The 26,712-nt window shown below is 41.6% G+C and overlaps 1 protein-coding gene across 2 annotated transcripts in view; it reads left to right on the forward strand.

The window, feature by feature from the left end:
* PDZRN4 (PDZ domain containing ring finger 4) overlaps positions 1-26,712 on the forward strand; it is a 253,950-nt gene that overhangs the window by 118,624 nt on the left and 108,614 nt on the right. Inside the window, exon 1 of one of the 2 annotated variants that reach the window (XM_009466137.2) lies at positions 24,703-24,825. The exons of the other annotated variant lie outside the window; for it this stretch is intronic. Coding sequence (XP_009464412.2) covers positions 24,757-24,825 — 69 coding nt within the window. The 5' untranslated portion in view covers positions 24,703-24,756. Of the gene's footprint in view, positions 1-24,702; positions 24,826-26,712 lie in introns of those variants that run through there. 2 annotated transcript variants of the gene reach the window in all.

Raw genomic sequence — 26,712 nt, forward strand, 5'->3', positions numbered from 1 at the left:
TGCTGCTGAATGGAGTATAACAAAACTGCCGGCACTATTGACTACCTCCTCCTCCCCTTCATCTCTCTGCTGCCAAAGGGCAAGGGAAGCAGGGAGCCCTCTCTGGTCATCCTGCCTTGGGTCTTCATTCGTGTGTCACTCAAAGGAGGTCGGAAATAAACCCAGAGGGATGCTCGCTCTCCTTCCCCTCACTACTGCCCCAAATTATGTTGGCCTCTGACATGCAACATCCCCGGCCGTGGAGGCATCGTCTTGCCCAGGCGTTCCACGCTACTTTTCTTACACAAGCAATGATGTGACCTCCCGCCCTCACTGCCTTTCACGAGTGTGTCGCCCTGGCTTCCTGCAAATTTGGTCTCCCTTGTGAAAATGAAGTATTTGGGGCACAGTCGCAGAGCGAAACCTGCTGGGGCTGGAGGAAGGGGGAGGTGAAGGGAAGGACTTGTGGCCACACATGAGTCTGTTGAAGAAGCCGCTGTGCCAGGATGCTGCTGGCCATGTGGCAAGCGTGCGTTGTCTGAGCTGGCAACTTTACTAATGTGTCTTCGCACCAAAATACCTGGGTTTACCACCGTGTTACTTGACATAGCACTGAACTGAGCCACAAAGCTCACATTTTTCCTGAAAGATTCTCAGAAGTGTAGTATTTTTGTGATGAGTAGTAAGCATCTTTCCGGGTACCAGCTTTCCGGAGGAGTTTCAGGTCAGGGCTTGGCCGAACGCACAGGCAGTCCCCCGCCTGAGGGTCCTCCTGCACCCCCCGCACGCTGCAGCCTCTCCTCCAACTGCTGTGGCTGGGGGAACAAAGGTTTGTTTTGCTATCAACAAGCGTACCAGCAGGAATGACCATCCTCCTCCTTGTTTACGAGGACTCTTGTTCACTGAGCTGCTTGCTTTGACCCCAAGCGTGACTCCTAAATAGAAATAAAAATTCTACTGTCAACCTGGGTAGTAAAGAAAGTTTTGTAACTGGTATTTATGTCTTCTCCTAACAATTACCCATGGGCTTCATGTGCAGTTTAAAGTGTCAGGGATCAGTATTGTAATTTCCATCCCTTTTATGCTAGCGCAGAAGTCCCTGTCTCTCATTAAAATTCTCTGCTTGTCTGCTGCATATTTCTTATACCTCCACCTGTTATGTCACCCAGACTTCTGATAGAAACTTATTTGGATAATGTCTGCAAGCAAAGAATTTTCCCTGAAAAGGCTGAAGATGGAGACACTCTGTCAGGACCTGACAGGTGTAAATTTCTTAATGTATGAGGAGTATATGAAAATACAAATCATCACTGAGAGCCAGCCTGAAGCAGACTGAAAAGCTGTCATAAGCAATTTTCAAAAAGTATGAGTTATTTGGTTCTCTTCCAGAAGGAACAACTCCACAGGCATAAATTCGTGAATGGTACTTGACAATCTTAACAAGTCCTCCTCTCCCAGTGCTGAGCGTGTGACAGAGATGCGATAGGGACTGCATGCTCTCCTCTCTTCTCCAGCTGTGGAGGAGCTGACGTGATAATCGGAGGATGAATCCTGCTTTCCCGAACTTGAGGCATTCCTCCACTGAAGCAAATTTCAAGGAACTGATGAATCTGACAGAGTTAGGCTGTGTTGGAGCTGATGATTTGCCAAAAGATGTTTTATAGATGCTCTTTGTTTCCATTTACTGAGAGCAACGGTAGGAAAGAAAATAGCAGGTGCCTTGTGACAGCCACCTTGACTATTTTGTATGCTCCTCGGTTTTGTACATTTTTACTTTGGGCATGTGGAAAGATCATTGCTAACTGGATGGGCCTATTCACTGGTGTATGGAAATGGACTTTAAGAAGGGTTGTGCATGATTGGCAAATCAGTTCTAATTGAATAAATGTCAAGGTCAAAACAAACAAGTGATGAAGATGAGAAAGCCCTGGAGTGGTATCTGCTTCAAATCATATTAAAGGCTGTTCAGTAGCAAAGTGCTGCAGGGGGACTATGCGAAATTAAAGAGCAATGAAGTTGCTGCGCAGTTTTAAACCAGAAATATGTTTCCTCAACTGAAATTGAAAGCTTGGTGCTTAGGCAAAATTCATTCCTCTCTTGCATGCGAGTGGACTGGAGCAGATGGGGTGGCAGGTTTCGGACAGGTAGGAGGGCAGGTGTCACCGCCCTGCGTAGCACTCTGTGCTGGGGGACAGTGGAGTGCCACAGCGGCCTTGCGCCCCTCGCTCTGATCGCAGTGAACTGGATTGATTAACATGATGAACATCCTATCATGGTGGTTGTGGACATATATCTAATAACAAAAGCTTGTTACAACATTATACGTACCTACAGTCCTGAATCCTAAAAGAATCCTATGTAAGGATCTAGATTTTTTTTTAAGTCATCATGAAACTTGCGTGTGAATAGGCTGCAGGAGACATCCAAAGTTTTTTCTGGTTCTCTTACCTCCTCATTAATTTTCACTGATGACTGAGGCTCTCTTGTAAACTAGAAATGTAGGTGAATATAAAAATGTACGATGCAGAGCCCAACCAACTCCTTTTGTCAATGTGACTTGCTTTAAATTAGGTGTGATGTGCCACAGTATGTCAATAAGTGCAGACTGTGTGTTTTTCAATGTCAAGTCTAAATATTATAAAATATCGATACAGCAGCTGCCTTAAATCATTGCAGAGAGGGGAAAAGAGCAAACACTGATTTGTTTCAGGTAGAATACAAATTGTCAGTTTAAAGAAGTATTGGAATGTTGTTTACTGAGTTACCATTGTATTTTTTAAGCAACTAATCATTGCGGTCTGATTTCAAAGTCATTTAGGTGCTTGGAGATATGTTTAAAGTTCAGGAGGAACTGGTCAAGTACTTCAGAAACCTAGAGTATGTTTCTAAACCTTTAAGTGCCTAAACTTCTTGCAAAGATTAGCTTTCTGGTATCCAGAGGGAGATTCTTTTTTTCATGCCTCTATTCTCCAGGTTTTGTTTTGGATTCTGGAGGAGGTCATCTACTTAAAGTCACAATACCAAGATCAAATTATTTAAGCGTGAAGAATATCAGCCAAGTAATGTCTCATTAGTGGTTGATGTTAACAATAAACCATGCTGCTGTCTTTGGGGCTTTTCCAGCCAAAGTAGAAAAGCTACTTTGTATAATTTTGTTGCAGTGGTGGCAAGTATGTTAAAAGACGCATCTGCTTTGTGTGAATTAAATTGGTCATAAATCTGGTTTCTTGAGGTAGTGAGATCTTCACTTCATTGTCTGTAATTTATTTTTCTGAAGCCAGTTAATCATTTGGGTACCTGTGTCCATATGAGAAAATGAGATGAGTTTTCAGGCATCGAATGATCTGGCTTTAGGATTCTGTTTGACATTATTTTTATCTTTAGACAAAATGTTGAAAATGAAATGTCATCACTCAGTTTCTGTACGGCTGTCAAGGCCAGATGAGGTGCCACAGAAGTAGAACGTATCAGTTGTTATGGAAGTATTGAATGCTTTTAAACAATTACTGAGAAACGCAAACGCCTACACAACTGTGTAGTCATCCAGAATGTAAGAAATAGAACAGGTGTTTTATTTCTATTATTATTCGGTTATCTATTTTAAGGTATTTTTGCTGTGTGCGCTCCCGTGTCCTGGTGCGCTGACTGCAAACTCGCCTGGGGTGCCTTCTGAGCCACCCGAGCAGCTCCTTACCCGCTTGTGAAGGACCAGTAGGATTCGTTATTCTTGTGCAGCATTTGCCATTGCACGTTGTAATGAGCTTAGTTTCAGAAAACGTACTTGATGACAGGTATAAACTTGATTTTGAAACTCTTCATGTTAGCACTCGTGTGTGGCACCGTAGCATGGTGAGGGAAAGCTGCTCACGCGAGTAACGATTTGTGAGATTGGTCTCCCCTCTCTCCTAGTGATATTTGGCCTTCGTTAGCCAGAGTCTACTTGTTGCAAGTGTGCTGTGGAGAAAAGATTGCCAAGTCTTAGTAGTTCAGCTATTATTATTATTCAAAGTAGTTTATATTTTCCAAGCTAGCTGTATGCTATTGCACCTATCTTGTTCCCATTTTCCGATATTTTCGTGCCTAATTTGGTCACAAAGGAAAGCTCTGTTTGTTTATCAAATGTGTGAAAATGACTGCTGATCCTACTGTATCTTTTGAAGGTAATTTCTACCACTGTAACAAGCTGGAGTCAAAATGACTAATCAGTTATAAGCCAGTCCTCATTAACTTGCACTAAATTATTTTCATTTGGCAGATAAAATAGCCACTTTTCCACCCTTAATTAGAATTTGGTCTAATAGGATTGACAAGTCAAGCTGGGGGGAAAATGCCCTTCTTAATTGCTTTTAGAACGGAGTAATTTTTTTAACAGCAGATTGAATTTCCTATTTGTGTTATAGAAAAAATCTGCCTGGTGAGCAAATGTATTCTTTTTGTTTTTAAAGCTTGCTGGGATTGCCCATAGCAAAATAAGCTTAACTAGTGTTATCTTTAAATAAGTGTGTTTGTACAGCATTGCACTGCACTGAGACTGTAATCATGATTTTAAAATGGAAGGGTTTGAGGGAAGTAGCCTTTCACTTTCTTCATTCACTTTTCAGTGTCATCATCAAATGAGATCACTTTAAGCGACTTTTAGTGAAGCGAAAAAGAGATATTCCTTAGCACCCGTTTTCCCAACATAACAGTTTAATTTTTTTTCCACTTACGGCTTCAGGAACACACCGAATCTCTCTTTTGAAAGCTTCTCTCTATACATTTTTTCTCTGCTAACTTGGCCGAGCATAATCGAACTACTATTTTCTTTCACGTCCTTGAGAATCTTACTCCTAAAAACTTTGCCAAGCGGGGATAGTTGGTGTGTATCCAGCCAGCTCCAGTGACATCCTGCGTGCTTCCTTTGGCCCATGAATGGCTGGACCCAGAAGTGCTCGTCAAGACAGAAGCAGCATACTCTCTGCTACGTGAACCCAAAGGGCAAATGTCGCAGAGTCTGTAAATATTTGGAAGCGTTTTCCGTCGGGATACCCTGATGAGCAGCTTGCCACGGTTCTGTTTAATTGTAGCTAAAAATACTGGAGCTGCTCCCCTGCTTTCTGGGACACTGACTATGAGGTGCCTGCACTGATTGCAGTTAAATCTAGTAGTTAGGTCAATTCATTATATTAAGTTTTGTTTCAATGCTTTACTCTCTTAGACAATTTTTGTAGAATAAATCAGTAAAGCAATGACCGTTTCCCTGGAGATCCCACAAATAAGAAATATGCTTATACCGAGGCTTCACAGTTTTTGCTCTTTTCCTTTTTTTTTTTTTTAACCACAGTTTGAGTCCTTTCTTTTGGCAAACAGTGTATAAAGACAGTCCAAAAAACAAAACAAATGCCCTCCCCTCCAAATACTGGTCTTTTCAACTCTTTATAGGGACTTGCTTACACCTTGAAGTCTTTCAGATATTTTTTCATTATTGGAGGATTCATATAAAATAAGAAATCCTTAGATTTCAACTCTAAAGAGTTGAAATCTTTAAGAAATAGTTGGCTGAAATGCTTATGGCAAGGTGGAGAACTGCTCTTTTGTGTCTAGCACAAGTTCAGTGAAGTCAGTGATTGCTCGTGTTTCTCTCAGTTACTCATCCCTATACATCAATCCTAAGGTAGCCAAAGCTCTTTTGATTCTCATTCAGGAGAACGTACGCAGTCCCCATGTCCACTCTGTCCTTGGCCTCTTTGCTGACACTGCCAACAAGGTTATTGAATGAAGTGGTGTGATTTTAATGCTGCAAACACCTGCCCAGTAGGAACTGGACTGAAACTACCAGCTTGTTTCAGATAGACCATTGAACAGCTGTCTCATCATAATAACGTTCAGTCACTACCAACTGGGGTTGAATTCAAACCTGTGACCTGCAGGTGAAGGGCTTTGTAGCCATTACGTGTGCCTTGAACCATCTAGCCATTTAAATGTCTTCAGAAGGGACACATTTTGAAAATCTGGTTGGGGAGAGAGAAGGGGAGAGGATTTTGCCAAAAAACTTGTTGCCTTTTTTTCCAATTAAAAATTCCATGCATTCGATACCAGTGTTGTATTTGCATGAGAAATTTGAGAAAAGCCAGGTGGTATCAGTGGGCCAGGCAGGTCCTTACAGTTATCTAGCGGTGGTGCTCAGAGGTGATGTGGTATTATGCCATTAAATGCATCCTTTTCAGCTCGGTCTTCACATATTTGAATGTCTCTCCGTTTAAAAAGAAGAGTGTATTGACATAGTGTCTTTGTTTCATATAGATCCTGAATCTGCAGTTTTGCAGCAGCTTTCCAGTCCCTATTGTGCATTTAACTTAGATTTGACAGAAACCACAGAATGGTTTTGTAATGGATATTATCTGTGCTCCTGGTCCCTGAAATGCCTTTTTGGATGGGCTAATATCAGCAAAATTCTAGTGGGTAGTCAGGGAATTATATAGAAAACATGTAATTGGACTTCATGAGAAATTGTTGACTAATACCCTTCTGATGGTACCTTGGTATCATCTATGGCTGAATAATCTGTGTAAAGTGATTTGCATCACAGCCGAGTTAGCGTCAAGGGTATACTTTGGACAGAAGGCACACTTTAGAAATTAGGTTCTCCATTTTTTTTTTTCCATGTGAAAATACACTACATATGCTCCCTGTTTTTCTCAGGGACTATCACACAGCCCTAAAACATTTACAGCTTTGCTTATGCTAGAAGGAGGGGATGAGAGGAGAGGAAATATGACAGTGGGGGCTGGTGGCAGCGTGAAGCTGCAGCTCTCCATGTGCTTTCACTGCCTTGTTTATTGCTTTGTGCAGCACAGCCTAGATGAGCCTCATCAAGAGCCAACTCTAATTGAAGCTGTCCTATAAAAGTGCTGCTATGAGCAGATGTGGCTGTACCAGGAATATTTTTTTTTTTTAATGAACTTAAAAATATTTTAAGACGTAAAATATTTCTGGCCAGAAACAAGATACTTGGCACAGACCGAGCATTTAAGCTTCATCACAGACACTTATCTCAATTTTCTCACACCGTTCCTAGTCCTCAGTTTCTCCTGGGGATCTGGTCATTACTTGCCCCTGGTTAATGCTGTGTGCTTTAAAAGGTTTTATTTGGTGTGCTTTTCCATCTTGACATAAAACACACCTTTTGGGATAGATTTTTATTGGAGACTGGAGGAAAAAAGTCTTTCACTTGGTAAAGATATCAGGGAATATTTGGGCACATTTTTAACTTCTATTTTCACAGTGGGGCCTTCTTCCAGCTTTCCCAGGTGTACTTTTCCGCTTTCAGCTGTGATAACTTGATGCCTGTTGAAAATACATTTCATAACCCTTTTCCCACTCACATATCACAACTCAAACGATGGCAGCCGAGATGCTGCTCATCTCCACTCGGGATGGGGACAAAGTACGGCAAAATTCATTGTGGCCTGCGCAGGGTGAAAAAGGTGGTAACTGTGTACGGTGAAGAGCAGTTACCAGCCTGGGCAGCAACACTCAAGCACATGAGCCTTCCTGGCTGCAGCTTTGTGGTACCTCGCTGCAACCAGCCAGAGCCTCTCGGGCTGTCCTTCAGTAATTCCCTCTCCTGTCATTATCTTTCTGGAAAACTGACCAGTGAATTAAAATGTGGGCAAGTCAATTTAAGTGAAATAGCCTATTATTGCCCATAATTTTGGATTCACATATAATTCTTTTTTTGATTGAAGCAGCTTTCTTTGGGAGTCAGAAGCTCAAAAGAGAGGTGTTTTCTAGAATGATCAGAAAAGTTGAGCAAATGTGATGGCACTTGGAGAAGGTGGGTAGCTGAGTTTTATTTTAGGCTATTCAGGCTATGTCCTGCTAGTGGAAAAAGAACGTACAAAAAAACCAAGAGTCATGACTTGAAGGTGAAGAGGACTATAATTGAAAGAAAAGCTTAAGCAGGTATTCCAGAGGTGTAACGCTTTTCTGTGCTTTGCTTTTTGTTTGATCTAAGCCTTTGCAACATCCCTGCTGTGTTGTTTTGATGTGGAGTTGTGGTTCTGTGCTCCTTAGGGAGCATCGCTTGTGAATTCCTCCCTGGCAAGGAGGACACCGCGGTGCAGGGGCATGTGTGCTGCTCCGGGGAAAGGGGGAGCGAGCGTAACCATGCTTTGGGCTGTGAAGCTGCTTGTGAATGAAGAAACCATTCTCTACCAAACTTTAATTTATTACAATTGAAAAAAAAAAGACATAAAGGAGAAGTTCACTGTATCCCTGCAACAGAAGTGACGTGTTGGCAAGAAGTTATTTAACCTGTAGCTGTGCAAGGTGATGGCTGATTTGTGAGCATGGTTCATCCTAGGCTTTCAGTTGTGTGTCCTGATGCAGAACTTGCATTCCCCATGGATTCGGCACTGTCAGACCTATTACTTTATCTCATGGGAATCAACTTTACCTTGGGCAAAAGCATCATGTCCCGCCACGGGCAGGGTGCTCTCCTGGTGGGCTGGTAGCTGGCGGCAGTGCCGTACCCTGGTTGGTGTTGGAGCAGCTGGCTGGAGGCGCGGGCCAGGGAGGCGTCGAGGAGATGCTGGGTAGGGCTGGGGAGGATGAGGTAGGAAGCAAGGAGCTATTTTGTAGCTGAATTCTGAGCAAAGACTTCTTTGTCATAAGCGCTGTCAAACAGCCTCGTTGCTACGGCAACGCCGGCTAGATAACCCATTTGGGAAAATGCTTGTAGGACCTAACACTCTATCATCTGTCATTCAATAATTTCATGTTCATAATAACTAGGAAATCAATGGCCATCCTCCGAGACAGTTTGCTGAAAGGGTAAGCGCGCCGCTGCCGGTGCGCAGCCCAGGCTCGGCTCGGCTCGCTAGGAGGCTCACGCCGGCCACGGAGCATGGGGCACTGCTCGCTTGCGTGGACCCACTCAGAGATTAAAGACAAGTTGAGGTTCATGATCTAATTAAACTGTGCTGTTGACACCCATAAGAGAGAGAAGCAAATGGCATATGAAGCAGTTGTTATAGTGTGAGGAAACAAAGGTTTAGGTAGAATTAGCATTTCGTATTTTAAAATACCGAGGGAAACTATGTGCTCAAGTTATCACATGGCCAGCATGAACAAATTCAGTAACTTAAAGGCATTTTTTTCTTATCTTGGCTTTCTAATTAAACTGCTTATCATCATAAAGGCTGTTTTACCTGCATGTTATGTATTGAATATAAAGCAATTACAGAACAGTAATTAAAATTCTTAAACATGCACCCGTTGACTTTACATACAATTAGTTTACTGCAGTGTGTCATTTATTAATAGCGCAAGTTTTCAGAACTGAGCCCCTGGTTGGCTATGCAGGGAAAGATGTATTTAGTAATTATTTTGGCAATGTTTATCTGTTTTGAAAAGATGCGCTAATATATATCTCTAGAAAGTAATACTGTAAATAAAAAACATGTTAAATTGAGGCTTGGGGAGAGAGTAGGAGTCCTTGCTGATTGGGGTATTACAGACATGAAGAAAAGGTAATTCTTGTCACTCTGTTAACAGTATTTGAAAGATGCTCATTCTCATAATTCACAACAGGAGTTTCTTTTTCCTTTTAAAAATTCTTTTGGAGCACAAAGATAAGGTGGCTCTTTTCCAGCTGACTGCTTCAGCACGTTTTAGGTCCAATTAACAGACAGTGCAGGGCAGACACATGCAGGGCCATGGGCTGAAGCTTTGGAAACAGACTTCTTGTTTGTACTGGGGAATGTGGTGAATCCTCAGGTCAGTTTTTACGGTTTTCTGCAGAGGGGACATGCCTTTTGAAGCGAAATTCGTGGTTCACTCTGCAAATGTAGTAGTCAGTAGTCATGTGAAGTGATACCTTAGGTGTCAGCATGGGAAATGAGAAGGCATCGCGGTCCTTCTTGTTTTGTACCCAGAGGTCAAACTGGGAGCTTCCAGGGTGGTGACTTCAAGCTCTTCGTTATTTGATGCCCTGCTGTGGTTTCTTGAGGTAAGCAGCAGCTTTTGAAAACTTGTTTGATTACAGCGCATCCAATTACAGGCTCAGTGTGTGCTTTCTGCGTAAAATGTTTTCAGTTGTTCAAATCAGCAGAAATAGTTGCAGGTCCTCATTCCCGGCTCTGAGTTGTGTTAGTTAAGCCTCAGAAGCAGGGTGTATTTCATTCATCCACTTGCAGTTTAAGTTTAGAGTGGCTTGAATGCCTGTATTATGTCAGATTTGGAAAAATAATTTCCTGGAATAGATCTGTTGGAAAGTGGGAGAAGAAACCTGTTCTTTTGATGTTCTCCAGCTTACTGGGTACAGAGAAGAAGACAGAGGTTCAGGAGGCTGCCGGAGTTGAAGATGTCACAGCTCAGCAGTGGAGAAACCCAGAACTCAGTTCAGGCAGAGGAGGAGTCGAGATTTCATTGTGAGAGACCTGATGAAGAAAGACTCCCTGAAGGCAATAGATTTAAGGAGGTGTATGAATGAGATCCCAGAAGTTTGGCATAGAATAAATAGAATAGCTATCCCCAAATTACGGAGCTTCATAAATAGCAGTAGAGAGGTGCAAGTGGAAGAATTAAGTTGGATGTGTTAAGAAAGGGCTGTGGGAGCAGGGGCAATGATAGGAGAGAGTGTCAGATGAGCTTTTAATGTCTGTCTCTGGTGGTGAAGGTGTGCACTTTGAATGGGAAGTGATTAAAAACACGTTATCTCAGCAAAACTACTCAAAATGGAAATATTAAATCAACAGCAGGCAGGATTGACAATAGTCAAGCTGTGATGTGGCTCAACCTTTCGGGGGATTTTTTGATTCCATATGGAAAAACAATCTGGACGATTTGGAGAAGGCACCAAAGGGGTTAGCAATAGACCCACCATTGAAGAGAACTGAGAAACTGTCCTCGAGAAAAGTAACAAGCTAAGAAGGAATAAGAGCAGATGGCTGGAGAGGAAACAAGTATGTGCTTGACGTGGCACAAGTAACTTTTCACACCACGTCCACATAGCAATCCTTGTAGCTGTCAGTTTTGTATAGGAGGTAATCTTCTCACCTGGGTGACAAAATGACAAAGCCTTATTTCTTCGTGTGCATGGCTGCTAGGTAGCTCCTGTGTGTGCACTGCAGGGGCGACGCTCCCACAGCCTCTCTGGTTACCTCCCTTCACGCCGGGGCGTTTGGCAAGGGAAAAGCTGTCTTGCGTGGGTGAATGAGCATGTTCTGCTCTGTTATTAGTTGGCAACTTTTATTCAGATTATTAAAGAAATGCAGGGAAGCAGTACGAAAGTTCATTTATTCGCCTTTATGAATGGAACTGGCAGCTTCCATGACTTCCTATGGGGATTCTCATATTCACTTTGTGTGGACTTGAAGGAAGGAGTTGTAGAGATATGGATGCATTTATTATTTATTGGTTAGGTCTTGTGCTTTCCCCCAGCATTTGTCAGTTACTGCTATTTTCTGTCACCCACTGGAAGACAGAAAGGATGAGAATTTGCAAGAGCGCCGAGGGAGCACGAACTGTGACTGCCTCTTCCATACTTAATGCGAGTGGATAAATACACAACATCAGTTTCCAGTGCTGGCGCTCACTTCAGCCGTGCGAGTCCTCCTTCCCTCTCCTCCTCCCTGCCTCTCCTAATAGAAGAGGAAAGCCAGGAGGAAGTTGTAACGTGACATTCCCTGTGTGTTGCAGGGGATAAATATTGCCTCCCCTGGTGCTGCTTTGATGAATCTATTTTTAGTCAGGGGTTAGATCAGTAAAGCTTGGCAATGGAGAGTGTGAAATAGCATTGATCAGGCTGACTTCTGAAGCAGGGTGAAAGACAAAAAAAATCAATTAAACCTGCGACCCAGGCATCCTGGTTTATTTTGCTGTGCGCAGGAAAGCAGGCGTGCAGCTGTTGCTTGCTTTAACACCCGCGCTGGGACTGTCCTGGTGAGCAGCCCCCGCGAGCACGGCTGAGCCCAGCCTGCTTCAGGGGCTTTGGCAGGCTCTCCCATCTGCCCACCACTGGGCACAGTCCGAGGAGGTCTCCTCCGCGGCCTCCTGCCCAGCGATGAGGGGTTATGTTAGAGTTCAGCTCTTGGGAGGATGCATAAGAGGGAGAAGGCTGGGGAAATTTTGAAACCAAAGGCGAAGGGAAATAAGGTAGAGAAGAGCTAGGAAGGATCAGGACGTGATGGAGAAAAGCAGTGTACAGCAGCAGAGGCCTATTTGGAGTCATGAATGGATGAATGGGGAAACAAATGCAGAGCTGTGGTGGGGCACAGAATTTAATCTGGGCGTAGGAGACAAGAAAACATGGAGCAGGATATGCAAAAGTAAAATCTCACCATACAATAAAGGAAGGAGAGGAGAAAATGAGGTAAAACTTCATAGGTTTGTGTTGCCAGCTGGAAGCTAGTGCCAATTTTGTTACGTGTGTTCTCTGCAGTTTATTATAAGAGCTACCCTCAAAGAGTTTTTTGTTTAAAATTGAGTTTAATGTCTTACTATTTTTGTTTCTTTGCAAGGTATACAAAGATCGCAAAATGTTTTTGTTATCACAAACAATTGCTGAAATTCATTAGATGCCATCCTCTGGTGTGTTACTGCTCTGCTGTCACCTGCTTGGAACTGGGTAGCTCCCTCACCACGGAGCTTCTTGGTGCTTTCTACACTGGTACTGAATTTTGAAAATTATTTGTCGTATTTCAGTATTATGCATTGCTACGTTTCCATGTTATTCACGCATTTGTAAAATGGTCATAACGTTACCTGACTTTGTGAGGTACTTTGATATCTCTGTATGAAAAATTCTGTATGAAACTTGACTTCTGTTGTTAGGTAAATAGTTTACTGTCATGTAGATTTTTTTGTACAAGTTAAATTTAATGATTTTAAAATAATCTGTTTTACTTGCTCAGAATTGTTTGCTCTTCTGCTTGTACCTGAAGGAATAAAAAGTATTCTCAAACACAAAATAGACCTTTATATAAATTGGTCTCCTCTTCACCAGTGTACAGAGAGGGTTTAGACAAACTGGCTGAGGATGACCGTTTTTCAAGATCTTTGCTTCTCTCCTTACTTTATCACTTAACTTGCCATTAGGATAGCGTGTGTTCGGAAAAGCACCTAAATGATTGATTTTACCAGTTGAATTGTGACCTTTTGTGAAATGTTTATATGATGAACTACAGTAGGAAGTAGAAAGATGGCACAAGCGCCTTCTGCATTCCTTCCTAGACGTACAGAAGCCTGATCATTTCACATGGTGATTTTGATGTGGTCATGGCTGTGTCTGCACCCTGTCGCCTGGTGATCAATATGTGTATCTCTCGTAACTTAAAAGAAAGAAGACACCCTGTAATCAGAGAAACTAACAGCTAAATGAGAGTTTGTGGGCAGCTGGTGCCCCCTTTGAAGTCAACAAGAACACAGCTATGTTTATGAGTTTTTCTAAGAAAGCCAGGAGAAGCTAATTTAATTTGAATTTCTGACAGGTTTCCATGAGAAGTAATCAGTGAAATTGTCGGGATTACCCTATAAGACTTGCGTAATTTTTTGCAGCAAGGATGAGCCCATCCTGATCTAAGTTCTGACTGCCTGGCGTCAGGAACGTACCCACATCTTTTACTCTCTCTAGTGTTTTGGTCTTTGTGCAGGAGAGCTCTTGGCTGCATGCTGATGACTTGTTGGCAAAAATAGCTGTTAAGGATACTTTACTAAATTCTCACTGTGGTTTGCTCCATTTCTTTAAATGTACCACTGATTTTCTGCCTTAGCAGTTCCAAACACCGTTTTGGGTGAGAAGTATGCTGAAATCATGTTTTTTTTCCCCACGATTTTTATTCCAACTGAAAGTGGGAATGTTTCTTGAAACAACTCTGTTCTTACATGGTAACCCAGTTCTGAGGGATGCGTAGCGTCCAAATTTTTGGGTAGCTAAAATACCTGAATTTTTAGTTCACATTTCAAGCTTGAGGCAGGACTCTCTTTTTTTCCCTGAGCTGACAAAGTTGTTGCTCACTGTATGATAAAGTACATTTCCTAATTTATTTGACCATCACTATTTGGATCCCCGAAGCATTACAGTAAATCCCTAACATGTCTGCTGAAGGGGTAGAGAACAACCTTACAGCTTCTGGCTAATCACTGTAGTGACATGGCAAGGTCACTCTTGAAGGCAGTAACTTTTGAAGAAGACCACAGTGGGACAGAGAAATATGTCCTGTTACACGCAGGTAGTGTTTAACCATAGAAAATTTGTTGTCTTTTGCTAGAAGTCAATGACTCTCTCAGAAAACTTGTCATTCAGGAGCTGGGGGAGGAAAAGCATTGTTTGCCATAGCAACCTTAACATCCCCTTACAGTATGTCTGTCAGTTGTGCAAGGGCTAATTTATCATGTAAAGTGTATGCTACGTATGTCACATTTTACTGTCTGTTCATTTGTTTTGATAATCAAGATCTTGACAGATTTGTCCCACCTGGTAGGATTTATAGTAAGGATTTTCTTATCGCTGAATTAAGTTGATACATATAATCCGAGTGTCCTGCACAAGAACTGAATAGAAATGAAAGAGATTCAGACTAGATGTGAAGGTCTTGCAGAAAAAACACCACCACCCCCCAATCCGTTATTCTCCTTGATTTTTTTCTTTTTTTTTTTTTTCTCCTGTGATTTGTTTCATATCTCTACAGGAGCAATCACAGAGAAGAGAATAAGCATTGACTTTGAGAAGGTTAAGTATTTCCCCTTCTATTAAAAGATCGTTCTGTTTTATAAGGTGAGAAGTGTAATTCTGTACAAATGAAACACAAGTGAGTTTTGGAAATGTGCTGCTTTTCCCTCCAGTGTACACGCTCACATACATACCGCCTGTAGTTTGAAGCCTGATAAGTAAATTCATTTTTCACAGATGTCACTGTGGTAAATGAGAACATCTTTCTCTTGTCTCTGAAGACAGCGAGTTGAAGATGCGGGGGCTGACTTCTTATGGACAAGTAGAAACATAGACAGATTTTGCCACAGGAGGTGCCTACCTGGCCTGAAGCCCGTTGTTTTTCTTCTGAGGTTAAATGATTTGGTAGTACTGAAATTGTCTCTGGAGTATAGGAGATTAGGTTTATCCAGTTTTGTATTACAGCAGAGTGCTTTGGTCTGAGTGGGCAAGTGGATGGGTAGCTGCGGGCGCACAGGGAAAGTGAGTGTGAGCATCTTTAAACATGATCTGGCTCGCTGGAGGAGCTGGCAGAGGTTGTGCAAGTGGCCTTAAACTTTTTGAGATAGAGAGCTCCAAACAATATCTCCTGAAATATCTATCCTGCAAGGATATAATTCTCTTTTACTATTGTTTTTAATAAATAGCATTGTTTGCTTTTGGTAAAGTATAAGGGTACCAAGGGCACTCAGGGCACTATCGGACAAAGCACGGTGGACATTTCCTAGTAAGTAAATACATTCAGATAAAGGTAAGGAGACTTCCCTTTTCCCAGCCCTGGGGCTGGAGAGAACATCAGTGGAGAATTACAAAGCAGGGATTCCTTGAGCAGGAGATTTCTGTTTCATTTCTCATTGTATTTCTCTGTTCTAGACTCTGCTTTATCTTTATTTATGACTGGTATTGACAACCGAAATACACTAGGGAGCTCAGACACGTATTTCAAGAGGAGCATATTTTGAAATCCAAAATGCAAAACTTCGGGGAGATAGTGTTTTCACTGTGTGAAAGTTTAATTGGGAAGGATTTTCATCACAGATGAACTCACTTGGTGTTGCTACTGTTTCATCTCTTAAGGGTGCTAAGGGGGTTCATCTTCAGAACACACTGTGTGCTTTTAACTGCTTCACTCTTGGTAAAATGAATGAGGCTCATGCCGCTACAATTCCTGCTTCCCACCTGAAGGTTTCTATTAAGTCATTTTGGTGTTTGTAGGGTTTCTGGTGGTTTCTGTGCCAAATACTAGTTAAGCACTTCACTTTCATTGGCACCATTCTTTGACTGTAATGTGACTGAATGCTTTTCCTCTGCTGTACGTTGTCCTTTGGCTATTTTAGGAAGCTGTAGTCAAAAAGTGGTTTTAATGCCCCTGTCCAGAGGGCTCAGGCAAACCACAAGTCCTGGCATGCTGCAGCCACACTGAAGTGGAGCCCAGGGGAGGCAGCAGCCGCGGGGACGCTGTGCGGCGGAGGCGTCCCTGCGGTCGGGCAGCGAGGGCCAGGCGGGCACCCACCCCCAGAAACCGCTGGCGCGTGACAAATCTCCCCTCTGAAGCTGACAAGCTTTGGGGTTTGACTTTTTGTTCCAAGAGGAAAGAGCAGATTTCAGACTGAGGATCTGAAATTTCGTTCAGAGATAAAGCAGGATTTGCTATGCTAATTTCTTTTCCACAGGACATCAAAATAGAAGAAAAAGAGGCATTGTTAATCGGATTTCATTTGTCTCCATCCATGTGGCTCTGCAGGAGTTTTTTCACTCTTTCTACCATTTTGCTTCCTAACTCCTTATATCTGAGTTCAGACCTGGTGTTGCTGTTTTACGATGGCCTGAGTGAGCATTGCAGGGAGCTGGGGCCTGGGGGGGGACATGCTGGTAAGGCTGAGGTCTGGTGCACTGGGGGAGCTCAGGGCGCCCCGACGCTGGCAGAGCAGCTGGCACAGAGTCCCAGTGCTCCAGGGTGGGGGCCGGGACTGGGCTCTGCCCAGGCAGCCAGCTGGGTCAGCATCCAGCAGACCCACGCACCTCCCAGACAGCTGGCATGGTAACCAAACACCAGCAATTTTCAGAGAAAGACACATCTAATAACATTAATTTTCTTCTACACCAGACGGTAAGGTAACTAAAGCCAGGTTGATTGGGCTTCGTTGGGATTTTTACCTAATGATCTTCTAGAAAGCAGGTGCACTGGCAGTGATTTTAAGCTTTAGAAAGCCCAAACAGTGTACAAAGTAAACCTTTGATGCTGTGGGGATTTTATAGGAGGGGGCGCCGCATTAGTTTTAGATCATTACAAAGCATTTGCTGACTACAACAAAATTAATGGTGCTTTTATGGTAGTTGGTTAATGACTGTCAACAAACGGAGTTGATTTCAGTTCAAATTGTAATTTTAAATCAAACTAGCCAGCTGTCAGACACTGGAGCGGTGTGGATGGTTCCTCCTGCAGCATCGCATGGTGCCGCTCCTGCGTCCATCATTCTATCAGGTGTGTTTTGGGAGCCAGATTTGAGATTCAGTCATATATACCACCTAATACTAATTTTAGGGTGATGAAGTCATGATTAGTTACACAAAAACAACCGACTCCCCTCTGCCTCACTACTCCTATAAAGACTTAGGTAATTTCTACGTTGAAGAGTTATTTTTTACTATAATAAAATGAACTTCTGACAGTTATATTACAACATCTTTATGCTTTGGCCAAAGAGGAAAGCAGCTGCTTTTATGGTCTGATTCCATACAAGTCTCCTTTTGAGCTTCATGAAAATCCATTCAAGGCCATGAAAACTTCCCGAATCCCGGGGTGTTTTTCTAGGGCACAGTAGGCCATTTATACGGGGCAAGACAGAATAATCTGTTATATTGTGTGTATGCCTGAACAGTTCTTCCAGATTGTCAGTTGTATGAGCTTTGAAAGTGAACAGTGAAGCGTCTTGGTAAATATGTCTTTATAATGGTAGGGCATTGTTCATGACAGGCTACTCAGCATCTTTACCTCACTTTTGAAATACTTCGATGTGCCAAAACTACTCTTGTACATGTATCCAACTAATGGTACTTAAACTGGAAGGCAACCAAAAAGGAAATAGTCCAGTCTACCTCTAGGTAGTATGTTTTAGCCAATCTGGGATGAAGACATGTTCAGCCGTCACCCTGGCCTAACTCTTGTTTAGTTTTTCCGATCCCTCAAATGGCTGTGATTGTCATTTTTAACAAGGAACTTTCTCAAGTCATGAGTAATTTTTTCTTTTGTACTTTTATACCGATTAGCACACCATGAGTACCACTTAAAACTTTTGCTTAAGAAACCACACAAGACGTTTTAATTACATTTGAGTGCTGGAGACTGCAAGGGTGGCCTCAGCAGAACTTGGATGGGTGTAACAGCCCTCCACAATACATTCTTTGAAAAACTCTGAGAAGTCTTAAAAGGTTCATTGAATTAATGCTCTTGCAAGACAGGTGTTCCTTATTCTATAGGAATGTAAAAAGGAAGAGCTTTTCTAATGATGCAGGTATCAGAGGAAAGAACAGAGCCAAGGAGTCCTCACCGCTGCTCTCATCCTCTGAACCCGTTCCTGCTGCTTCAGCATTTGAATTAGAGTTTTGTACTGTGAGCTCAGTTTCTCATTTAGGCGTTTCATTGATATTTGCCTTTGTTTGGTCTGGGCCTGAACTTGGCGTCTAATATCTCAGTTTTAGATGGTCTGTCTTTCCCACACAGGTGTAAAAAAAAAAAAGCTCAGATTTAATCTTCAGGTGTGTGAAAAATTCTGATAATTTTTTTTTTAACAGATGTTAAAAGAGCTTTGAAACCAGTGAAGACAATAATAAAATGTACTTTTATAAACACATTTAAAGTCCAAAGTCATTATGCGACCATTAATAAAGCCTTGTATCGCAGTTGGACTACATGGTGTATTGCCAGCTAAGGTTAGCTAAGGAACTTCCAGTTTAGTACATATTCAGCTTTTTGTGCAAGAACTGGTAAATTTGGAGCTTTAGAATTGAATTAGTGAGGGATCATATTGCCAGTATTAGATTTCTGAAGAGGCCAACAATAAACACACAGGCAAGCTATCAGCAAGTGGATGCATGGAGAGGTCTTGCTGCCGTACTCTCTCATAGCTCCCAGGAGTCGGTGAATTACGGGCTTCCTAAGCAGGCAGATGACTACTGGCAGTTATCTGTCGTAAAGTTGTCTTATACATTTTGAACCTTTTTCTCCTTTTTGCTTCCAGTGAGTTTTGGTAATGAGTTCCACAGTTAAATTACTTCCTTTTGTTGCTTTAAAGGTATTGTCTGATTATTTCATTGTGTAATGTGAGAAGGAATGGCTTCTGTACGAGGGAAGAAATTATAGATTAAGATGAAAGATGCAAGGAAAGTCAACTATTACACACCTGTGTTTCTCATCTATTCTTCATAGCTCTTCCATTTCCATTAAATGATTTAGAGATGGAGAGACCAGGACTGCTGTCTGTATTCAAATGTGGGTATTGCTGGGGCTTGTGCAGTTTCATGATGATAGTTTCTGCTCCTTTGTCAGTCTTCCTAAAATTCCTCACATTCTGCTTGACTTCGTACTGTGGTTAAGCATTGAACCTGTATTTCAAGGAAACTGTCCACAGCTCCAGATCTACTTTCTGAGTAGAAATAACTACTTTAGAGACCGCGACTCTGGATATTTTAGCAGTGTTCCCTAAGTGCATTATTTAATGTTTATTGACATGGGACTTCATATCCCAATTTATCTATAATCAGAGTTTTTTTCCACAACTCTGTTCAGCCATTTTAGGTTTGGCTATCCTGAATAAAACTTTGTTGTTTCCTTTAAATTCTTTCAAGCTTATTTATGAGTAATTCTACTCTGTACACTCTGTAGTGTTGAAAATCTCTAGTGCAGTAAAGAGCTATCACTCTGGTTTCGCATGATCACATGGTTAAAAAAAAGTAAAGGTGTGCCAGATAGTTTCCTTATAATTAGGTAGAGGTGGAAAAAGTCAAGAGAAAGTCCGGTTTCTTTTAGAATTTGTTAACAAAGTCCTTAGTTTAGAGAAGACTCTTAGAGCCAGCATTGACCATTTTTCTCAATTTAACTGACACCGTCCACTTGATGTCTTTATGTATTCCTAAGGCCTTAGAGTTCAGTATAGGCATCATTTGGTGTTCTGTAACACTTCTGTAATTGATTACGGCAGCAGTTTAAGAAACAACAAGGAAGCCACTCAGAGTAAAAACCTCAGAAAAGAATATCCTGGATGAAACTTTGAGAAAGAAAAGAGGAAAAAAAAGTATCTGAGCGGTCTGACGTTTGGCCGGTAGAACTGGTAAAGGAAGCTAGCCAGCCCATTCACATGGGAATGGTAGATAAACAGGGGTTCGTTTGATTCCCCTGCCCCGTGTAGAACAAAAGGGACAAGTAGCTCTTGTGTTGTAAGCAATCATGGCAGAGAAGGTTCCTCATGTGCTTGCTTTCCATTTCTGTCTAGACATGTATTTACATTTTGGACCAGGAATCACATACATCTGCATCAATTTAACCATGGATGGAAAAAATATCAACAGACTGGACTTGTATCATATGATGTTGTAGGTGCTCCCTACCTTCCAGGAGGCATCTGAGCCTAATGGAAGATTCCACTTATGGAGCCCATTTGATTTACAATCAGGTAGACCTGTATAGTCTTCAAATAAATTACAGTCCTCCTGGGGAATACTGAACATGGGAATTCCACATCCTGCCTTTTCTCCTACCACCCTTACCCTTGCTGTGACTTTGAGCAGTGCATGAAGTCTCGGAGGCTGTGCTAAAGGATATGAGTTTAAACAAGTGTCTTTCCTATGGACATAAACTAATGTTCCTGCGAATATTGCATTTTATTGTAGATAGGCGTTCTTACTTTTTTTCATCATTCAGTTTGTGTTCTGATGTCTGTGGGAAACGTATAGTGCATTTTTAGCTTGAGTTAGATTTTCATGTGTCTTTTGTAGGGAGTGTGGTTAAATTTTCCAGTTTTTTGTCTTTGTAAAAATCCATTTTATTGGAGCCTAAGCCCACTTTGATGACTGTACTTCCATAGTTTGCACCTTCGTTTAGCCTACTGGGTAATATACATTATGTTATTTTAGAGTTCAAGATGGTTAGCTTGTATGCAAATTATGAGTCTTTTGGTTACATTAACTGAAGGTTTTTAAGTTTTTCTCTGCAATCATAGGGCTGGAAAATGCCTTGGTTTTCTAATATGCAAGCTGACTGATGCATACAATCACTGGATTCCAGCAGCTGAGGCTTCATGAAAAACACTAATTATCACGATGAGCTAAAAGGTGTGACCAGGTTGAGGTAAAGCCTTATGAGTTCGGGCCTTTGTTTAGGACAGTGGGAATAAGCAAAGGGTTTCTCCAACTCCCTTTTTCTAATGATATCTCTGTTTTACAGGTACGCAGCCCTAAGACTATAAATTGCATTGCCATCTATTCTGTGAGCTAAATCTCTGGGAATTCTTCAAAATTTATAAAGTAAATGCAGTGAGGTTGGTAAATTCAGGAGGAGAGTGTGAATTCAAGGGCATGCAAAGGAAACTTGAAATTCCACTTTTGCCTCACTAGGTTTCACCACTGAGTTTGGACCAACAACTTCACTATCCTCGCTTAAAATGAATGTTATATTTTATTATATGTCTTTTAGCTGTGTGATAAAGAAGATATAAAGGAGTGAGTGGCCTTTAATTTGCAGTGTCATTGCCTTGAATTTTTTGCAATGATAAACTTTCAAGCATGGGTGCTTATAATTAGACACTTCCATACCTCAATGAGGAAACTATATACCAAATGTGTAAGTCATCTCCTAGATGCTTAAAATGAATTAGGGGACCTAAACAAGGGCACCTTGTTTGAAAATGTGAACAGAAATTTTGCTGTCACTCTCTTGAAATTAAACTCCATCCCTTTGCATTATTGCATTCCTGGTTTGCCTATAAATTATGATTTTAGTCTTTATGGTAACATTAAATTGTAGGTGATGAACATGGAGAACTCCACAATCAAGAAAAGCATTGAATTATTCAAATATCTTTGAATTACATGTAGAATAAGAATTACTTGATTAAGTTTTAGTGCCTTTTTGGTCCCTTTAGCTACAAATTTGATGTTGGGGGGGATTAAGAGGAGGCAGAGAAGGAAGGAGAGAAAGAGTTTGCTTTCTCCCCAACATCAAATTCAACTTGACCGAAGCACATCATATATGTCATTTTAGTCATTAGTTCAATCAAGTTTTGCCTTGAATGTCATTCCGTGCTGCACAAAGTTTGGTATTTTGACCACGTAAAATCAGAGCAGCATGTTTAAATGGAGCTCAAGAACCTGGAAGTACACCTTTCCTTCTCAAATAAATCTGTTCAGCCCTACAGACTGTGCCCATTAGTGGCCGCAGAAGCAGAAGACAAAACCCTTTTACTCTCTGTATGGGCAGAGGGCAGGCACTTGATAAATGAATGGAGAAGCCTATGTCAGCTTCAGAGAAGGAAACAAAAGAACCAGAGGAAGAGCGATGAAAAAAGAGACTGTCAGGGGAAACTGCTGAAAGATTAACTGTAGGTTTCCATTGCTTATTTTGTCTGTTGGGGTTTGTTGTTGTTGTTGTTTGTTTCTTGTACCTATACAACTGAATTCCTGTAGTAATATATCCTTTTTCTCCCCCTTTTTTAAAGAACTTACTATAAGGGACTATCAAAAATATACCAGGGTAAATATCTCCTTTTACGAATGTAGTTTAGCTTTCAGACTGTGTATGTGTCAGAGGAAGAAATTGTGTCAGTGGAAGGAGAGAATACTTTCATCGAAAGATGGCATGGTTGTCCTTGCATGACTGTTGTCTAGTTCATTGATCTGACTTTCTTAAGTTCAAAATTTACACATCTGAAAATCCTTCGGCACCTCACAATAGAGAAACCTTCAAAGATTGAGTTGATGTTTGCTTCGTGGGTTTAAACCTCTCAGCATGAACAGCATTTCATGGGAATGTGGAGGAAGGGGACAGAGGCTGATTCTTTCTAACGATGATGAACCTGTCTCCGTGGTTCGGCTTTGAAACCCTTGGAATTTAGGAAAGTTCAGAATCAAACCTGCCTGCTCAGGTTCTTCCACCAAATAAAAATTAATCTTAATGTTATGTTTCAGAACAGTGCTGGAAGCTGATAGGAGAAGAGCTTGCTCTGTTAATGGTCATTATTTGATTCCTCCTGACTCTGCTCATTTATTAAAGAAGATGAAATTTAATTAAGATTTAGTCTCAACCTATCTGTAATTTACATAGAAGCTCTAGCAAACTTCACTAATATGCAGAGTTCACAGTAATGGTCCGTTTTTTCCTGTAGGTTTCTCTGCTTGGCTTTCATCCCGGCTGTTAGGTAAAATTAAGGCCCAGAAAATCAGATTATTACATCCCAAGGGGCAGGACTGATAAGCAGCACATGATTGTTGATCTGCTTGCTACCCGGTGGTGGTGGTGTTTGAGGTGCTGCTAGATGCAAAGCCAATTTGTTAACAATTAGTGCTCATTAGAATCATTTCCTGTTATCGATTTTAAATGTTTGACAAAGCACTTTTAGGAAACTACACCCCCCCAAAAAAATAGTAGCTCTACATCAGTGCTTAGTAATTACAACTCTTTAGGGCCCAGTGTCAATCTTAACTAACTGGTTTCATTGGTTTCCAAGTAATTATTTCTGCTTTGGATCCCACCTGCTATCCCCTCCAGATTAAAGATGCTTTGAAACAAGGAGATAGTTCTTGATTAGCAGAGTTGCTGAGAAAGGAGTGATAAAACAAAAGCAACTTTTTTATTCTCTGTCTTGGCTTGTCATGGCTTTGGCTTTTTATCTTGCGTATCTTGCTACCAATGAATTACATGATATACAATAGGAATTAATGTTAGCCTGGAATTAAGTGTGATTTCCATTGGCCTTAACGTTTAACATGTGGGTTTAATTTTAAATGCATCCTTGCCTTTATACACACATGGAGAATTGTGGAGCCATTAAAATCTAATTTACAAATGGTAAAATTAGATACAATGGCATGTTATAATAAAAGCTTTGATATCTAGGAGTCCAAGAGGGTATATCTGTTGAGTTTCTTGGAAATTGGGGCTATAATTACTATTAATCTGTTTTACATGCCAGAAGAGACTTGAATGTGAGATTATTTAGTAAATAGTACAATGTGTGTATATATGTAAAAAGCACCAGATCAGGCACACCTGCATTTCCACATATACTGGATATCTATGACAAGTTGTTCTAGGCTCATGCTTTTTATGAGTACACTGGAATTTTTGGCTAAATTTGGCAGTGTCAAAGGTGAAGCTAGCTGTATAGCCATCTGGGTTAATTTTCTCTCCTTCCTTCTTTGCTTTAAATTTCAGCTCAGGTTTAACAACCACTCTCTTAAAATGCTTACAAATATTTTAAATGTATTCCGTGATCCCTGTTGCACAAGGTGGAGACCTAACATAAGACTTGACTTGTGCCTTTCCCACCCCCGTTCATGAATTAGTCTCACAATTACTGTAAAAATTAAGGCGAGGGTGGGTGAAATATGTGAAGCTTAGTCCCTCTAACCTTAATAAACAGAGATGGTATTGACACAAGTGAATTTTGTTTAACCACAGTACATTTGCTTCTTAATTAGTGAATATTCATCTGTCATCAGCAGCAGCTATGACACCCCTCCCCGCTAACACGTTCTGTCATAAATAATCAATGAGAGGCTATTAATATTCATGAGTGAGAATCTGTGTAGTCATGTGCACTGATGCAGAGACAGGGGGAGTGTTGCCATGAACTGAGTCGAAACTCTGTGTGTGTATACGTGAGTGTAAGATAGTTAGGGAAAGGGAAGAAGAGCATGCTGCTACACACTGCCCTGCCTTGTGCTTCCAGCTAACAGTGGTGTGCCTGTGTTTCGGGGCTGGAGTGACTGATGAAAAACAGTAGTCAAGTCTGGAGGGTGATTCCCTGTCAGTGCATTTGCCTTTCAGTGCTGGGGAAATTAGAGGCTTTGCTCTTGTGTTGCTTATTAGGATGGGCTGCAATCTGTGCACTTTTCAGAAGAGAGAAGAGCACTACAAACTGCTTTATGAAGTTTCACAGGTGAGTGCAGAGGGTATTACCAGCATCTCCAGAGTAAAAATGTGTGTTCTTTACAGAGAGTAAGTAGAGATGCTTTTGTTTTGCTTTGCCTTTTTTTTTTCCCCCTTTGCAAAATTGCTAGCTAAGTTGTTTGGGGGGGGGGGTGGTAATTATTAGTATTTTGGGTGCCTGTTGTTTTCTGCTCGTTTGCCACTCCCCCTTCAGATGACTTCCTGTGGGATTCTTTTAACATTTTTGTGCATCTTCTGCCAAGATGTCAGTCATATAGCAGCAGTCTCACTGAACCGTATCGGTGATGTTTTAAGGGAGCCCCTGGCTTTGGTAATAAGACTGATTTCAGATAAGTTGTGCTGCTGCCTCTGGAAGCGTTAGGTCTGTGATCTCAGGTATTTCTAAGTTAAGGAACAAAGTTTTTATGGCATGTCTGTGCTGGCCAAGAAGTATGTTAAATTTTCAGATTAATTAATTAAAATTGAAATGATTCTGAGATGTGCTTGTCACCTTTAAACAGGTACTGAGTACAACAGGGTTTCCACGGGTGAGGTATGCTGCTTGTTCATTCATTGTGTGTGTGTGTTATTTCTGTTTAGTACTAGACAAAGATCTTAATCCCATCTAGATATTTTGGTGTCTCTTTCAGCATCGTAGCAGTGTGAGTAGCAGTGTAGCAGCGTGCTGCTAACGTGTTCCCAGCTCCTTCAGAATAAGATGAGAAAAGACGAAACAAGCACTTACCCTAATAGCCCATAATTTTTGCTCAGATCCTATTGAATCAGTATTTGATTTGCAGCTTTTTGTTTGTTTTTTCCTCTTGGCACAGCAGACCCTCGCATACTAAAGTTTAGTGCCTTTCAGCATCTGGTCTCTCCCTCTCTGTAATTTGTCCTGGCTTTGACACATTGCCGTTGACGGAGGCTGAACGCTTGCAGTTTTGGACTGTGCTGCTGCTGACAGGCAGCGCGGAGGAGAAAAAACAGCTTACGGTGTTGGTGGTCTATTGGCACAGCAGCAGCTAAGTGCCCATTGCCGACTGGTTCCCTCCGAGTTCCTCCTGACGTGATTCATTTCACAGTGGGCTAATTACAAAGTGGATTCTCTACACATGAAGCAGCCTCCTCAGTTGCGGTGTTAATGCACATTTTCATGGTAATGTGATCAGAGCCTCATTAGCCAGTTTCCAAAATGATCCTCTGCATTAATTAAATATAAAAATGACTCTTTTTATCACCATAGAGAGGAAGAAGAAGATTAACATTGTTAATTACTACTGGGGGCAATACCTCGGCATCATTTTTTACCACAGAACCAGCAGGCGTATTCAGTCCTGAAAGAGTGTCCGTTTGCAGGTAACCTGCCCCTTGCCGTGCCTGGTGAAGACGGTCTCTAGGTGGAACACTTCCCTTTAGTTCAATAGTTAGTCATAATCCCATCATCATGTTTTCTTACAGCAATAGCACAGGGAAGAGCGTAGCAGCACATTTCCCTCTCCTCCCTTTCCCCCTCCCCAGCTCTGGATTGCCAAACTGATCTGAAAGTGTAAAATGGAGAGAGTGGAGTGGGTCGGCGTCTGCTTTTCTGTGCCAGGGAATAAGAAATGCAGGTTGTGCTATGAAGGGGATAGACATTTCTTAAAGGGCTGCGTGTGGGTAGGGAGAAAAGAGGCTGTGCCTGGTTTAGAGCGAATGCATTTTCAAAATATTCCTTGCAGTAATGTTGCATGCTAATAAATGCTGTTGAAATGATCAGCAAACCCAAAGGTGGGGTTTTTGAGAGATTCTAGAGAAATTCTTCCCTTTATCTGTTTTCTTCTCTGCTGTTGAGTTGGAGTGTCTGTGGATGTGAACAACCAAGGTCCAAAATGAACTAATGCTTTCACTTTTTACTCTG

The sequence above is a fragment of the Nipponia nippon genome, unplaced genomic scaffold (genome assembly GCF_047370975.1).
Source record: "Nipponia nippon isolate SJK-2023a ecotype South Korea unplaced genomic scaffold, ASM4737097v1 scaffold_3, whole genome shotgun sequence".
NCBI classification, from domain to species: domain Eukaryota; kingdom Metazoa; phylum Chordata; class Aves; order Pelecaniformes; family Threskiornithidae; genus Nipponia; species Nipponia nippon.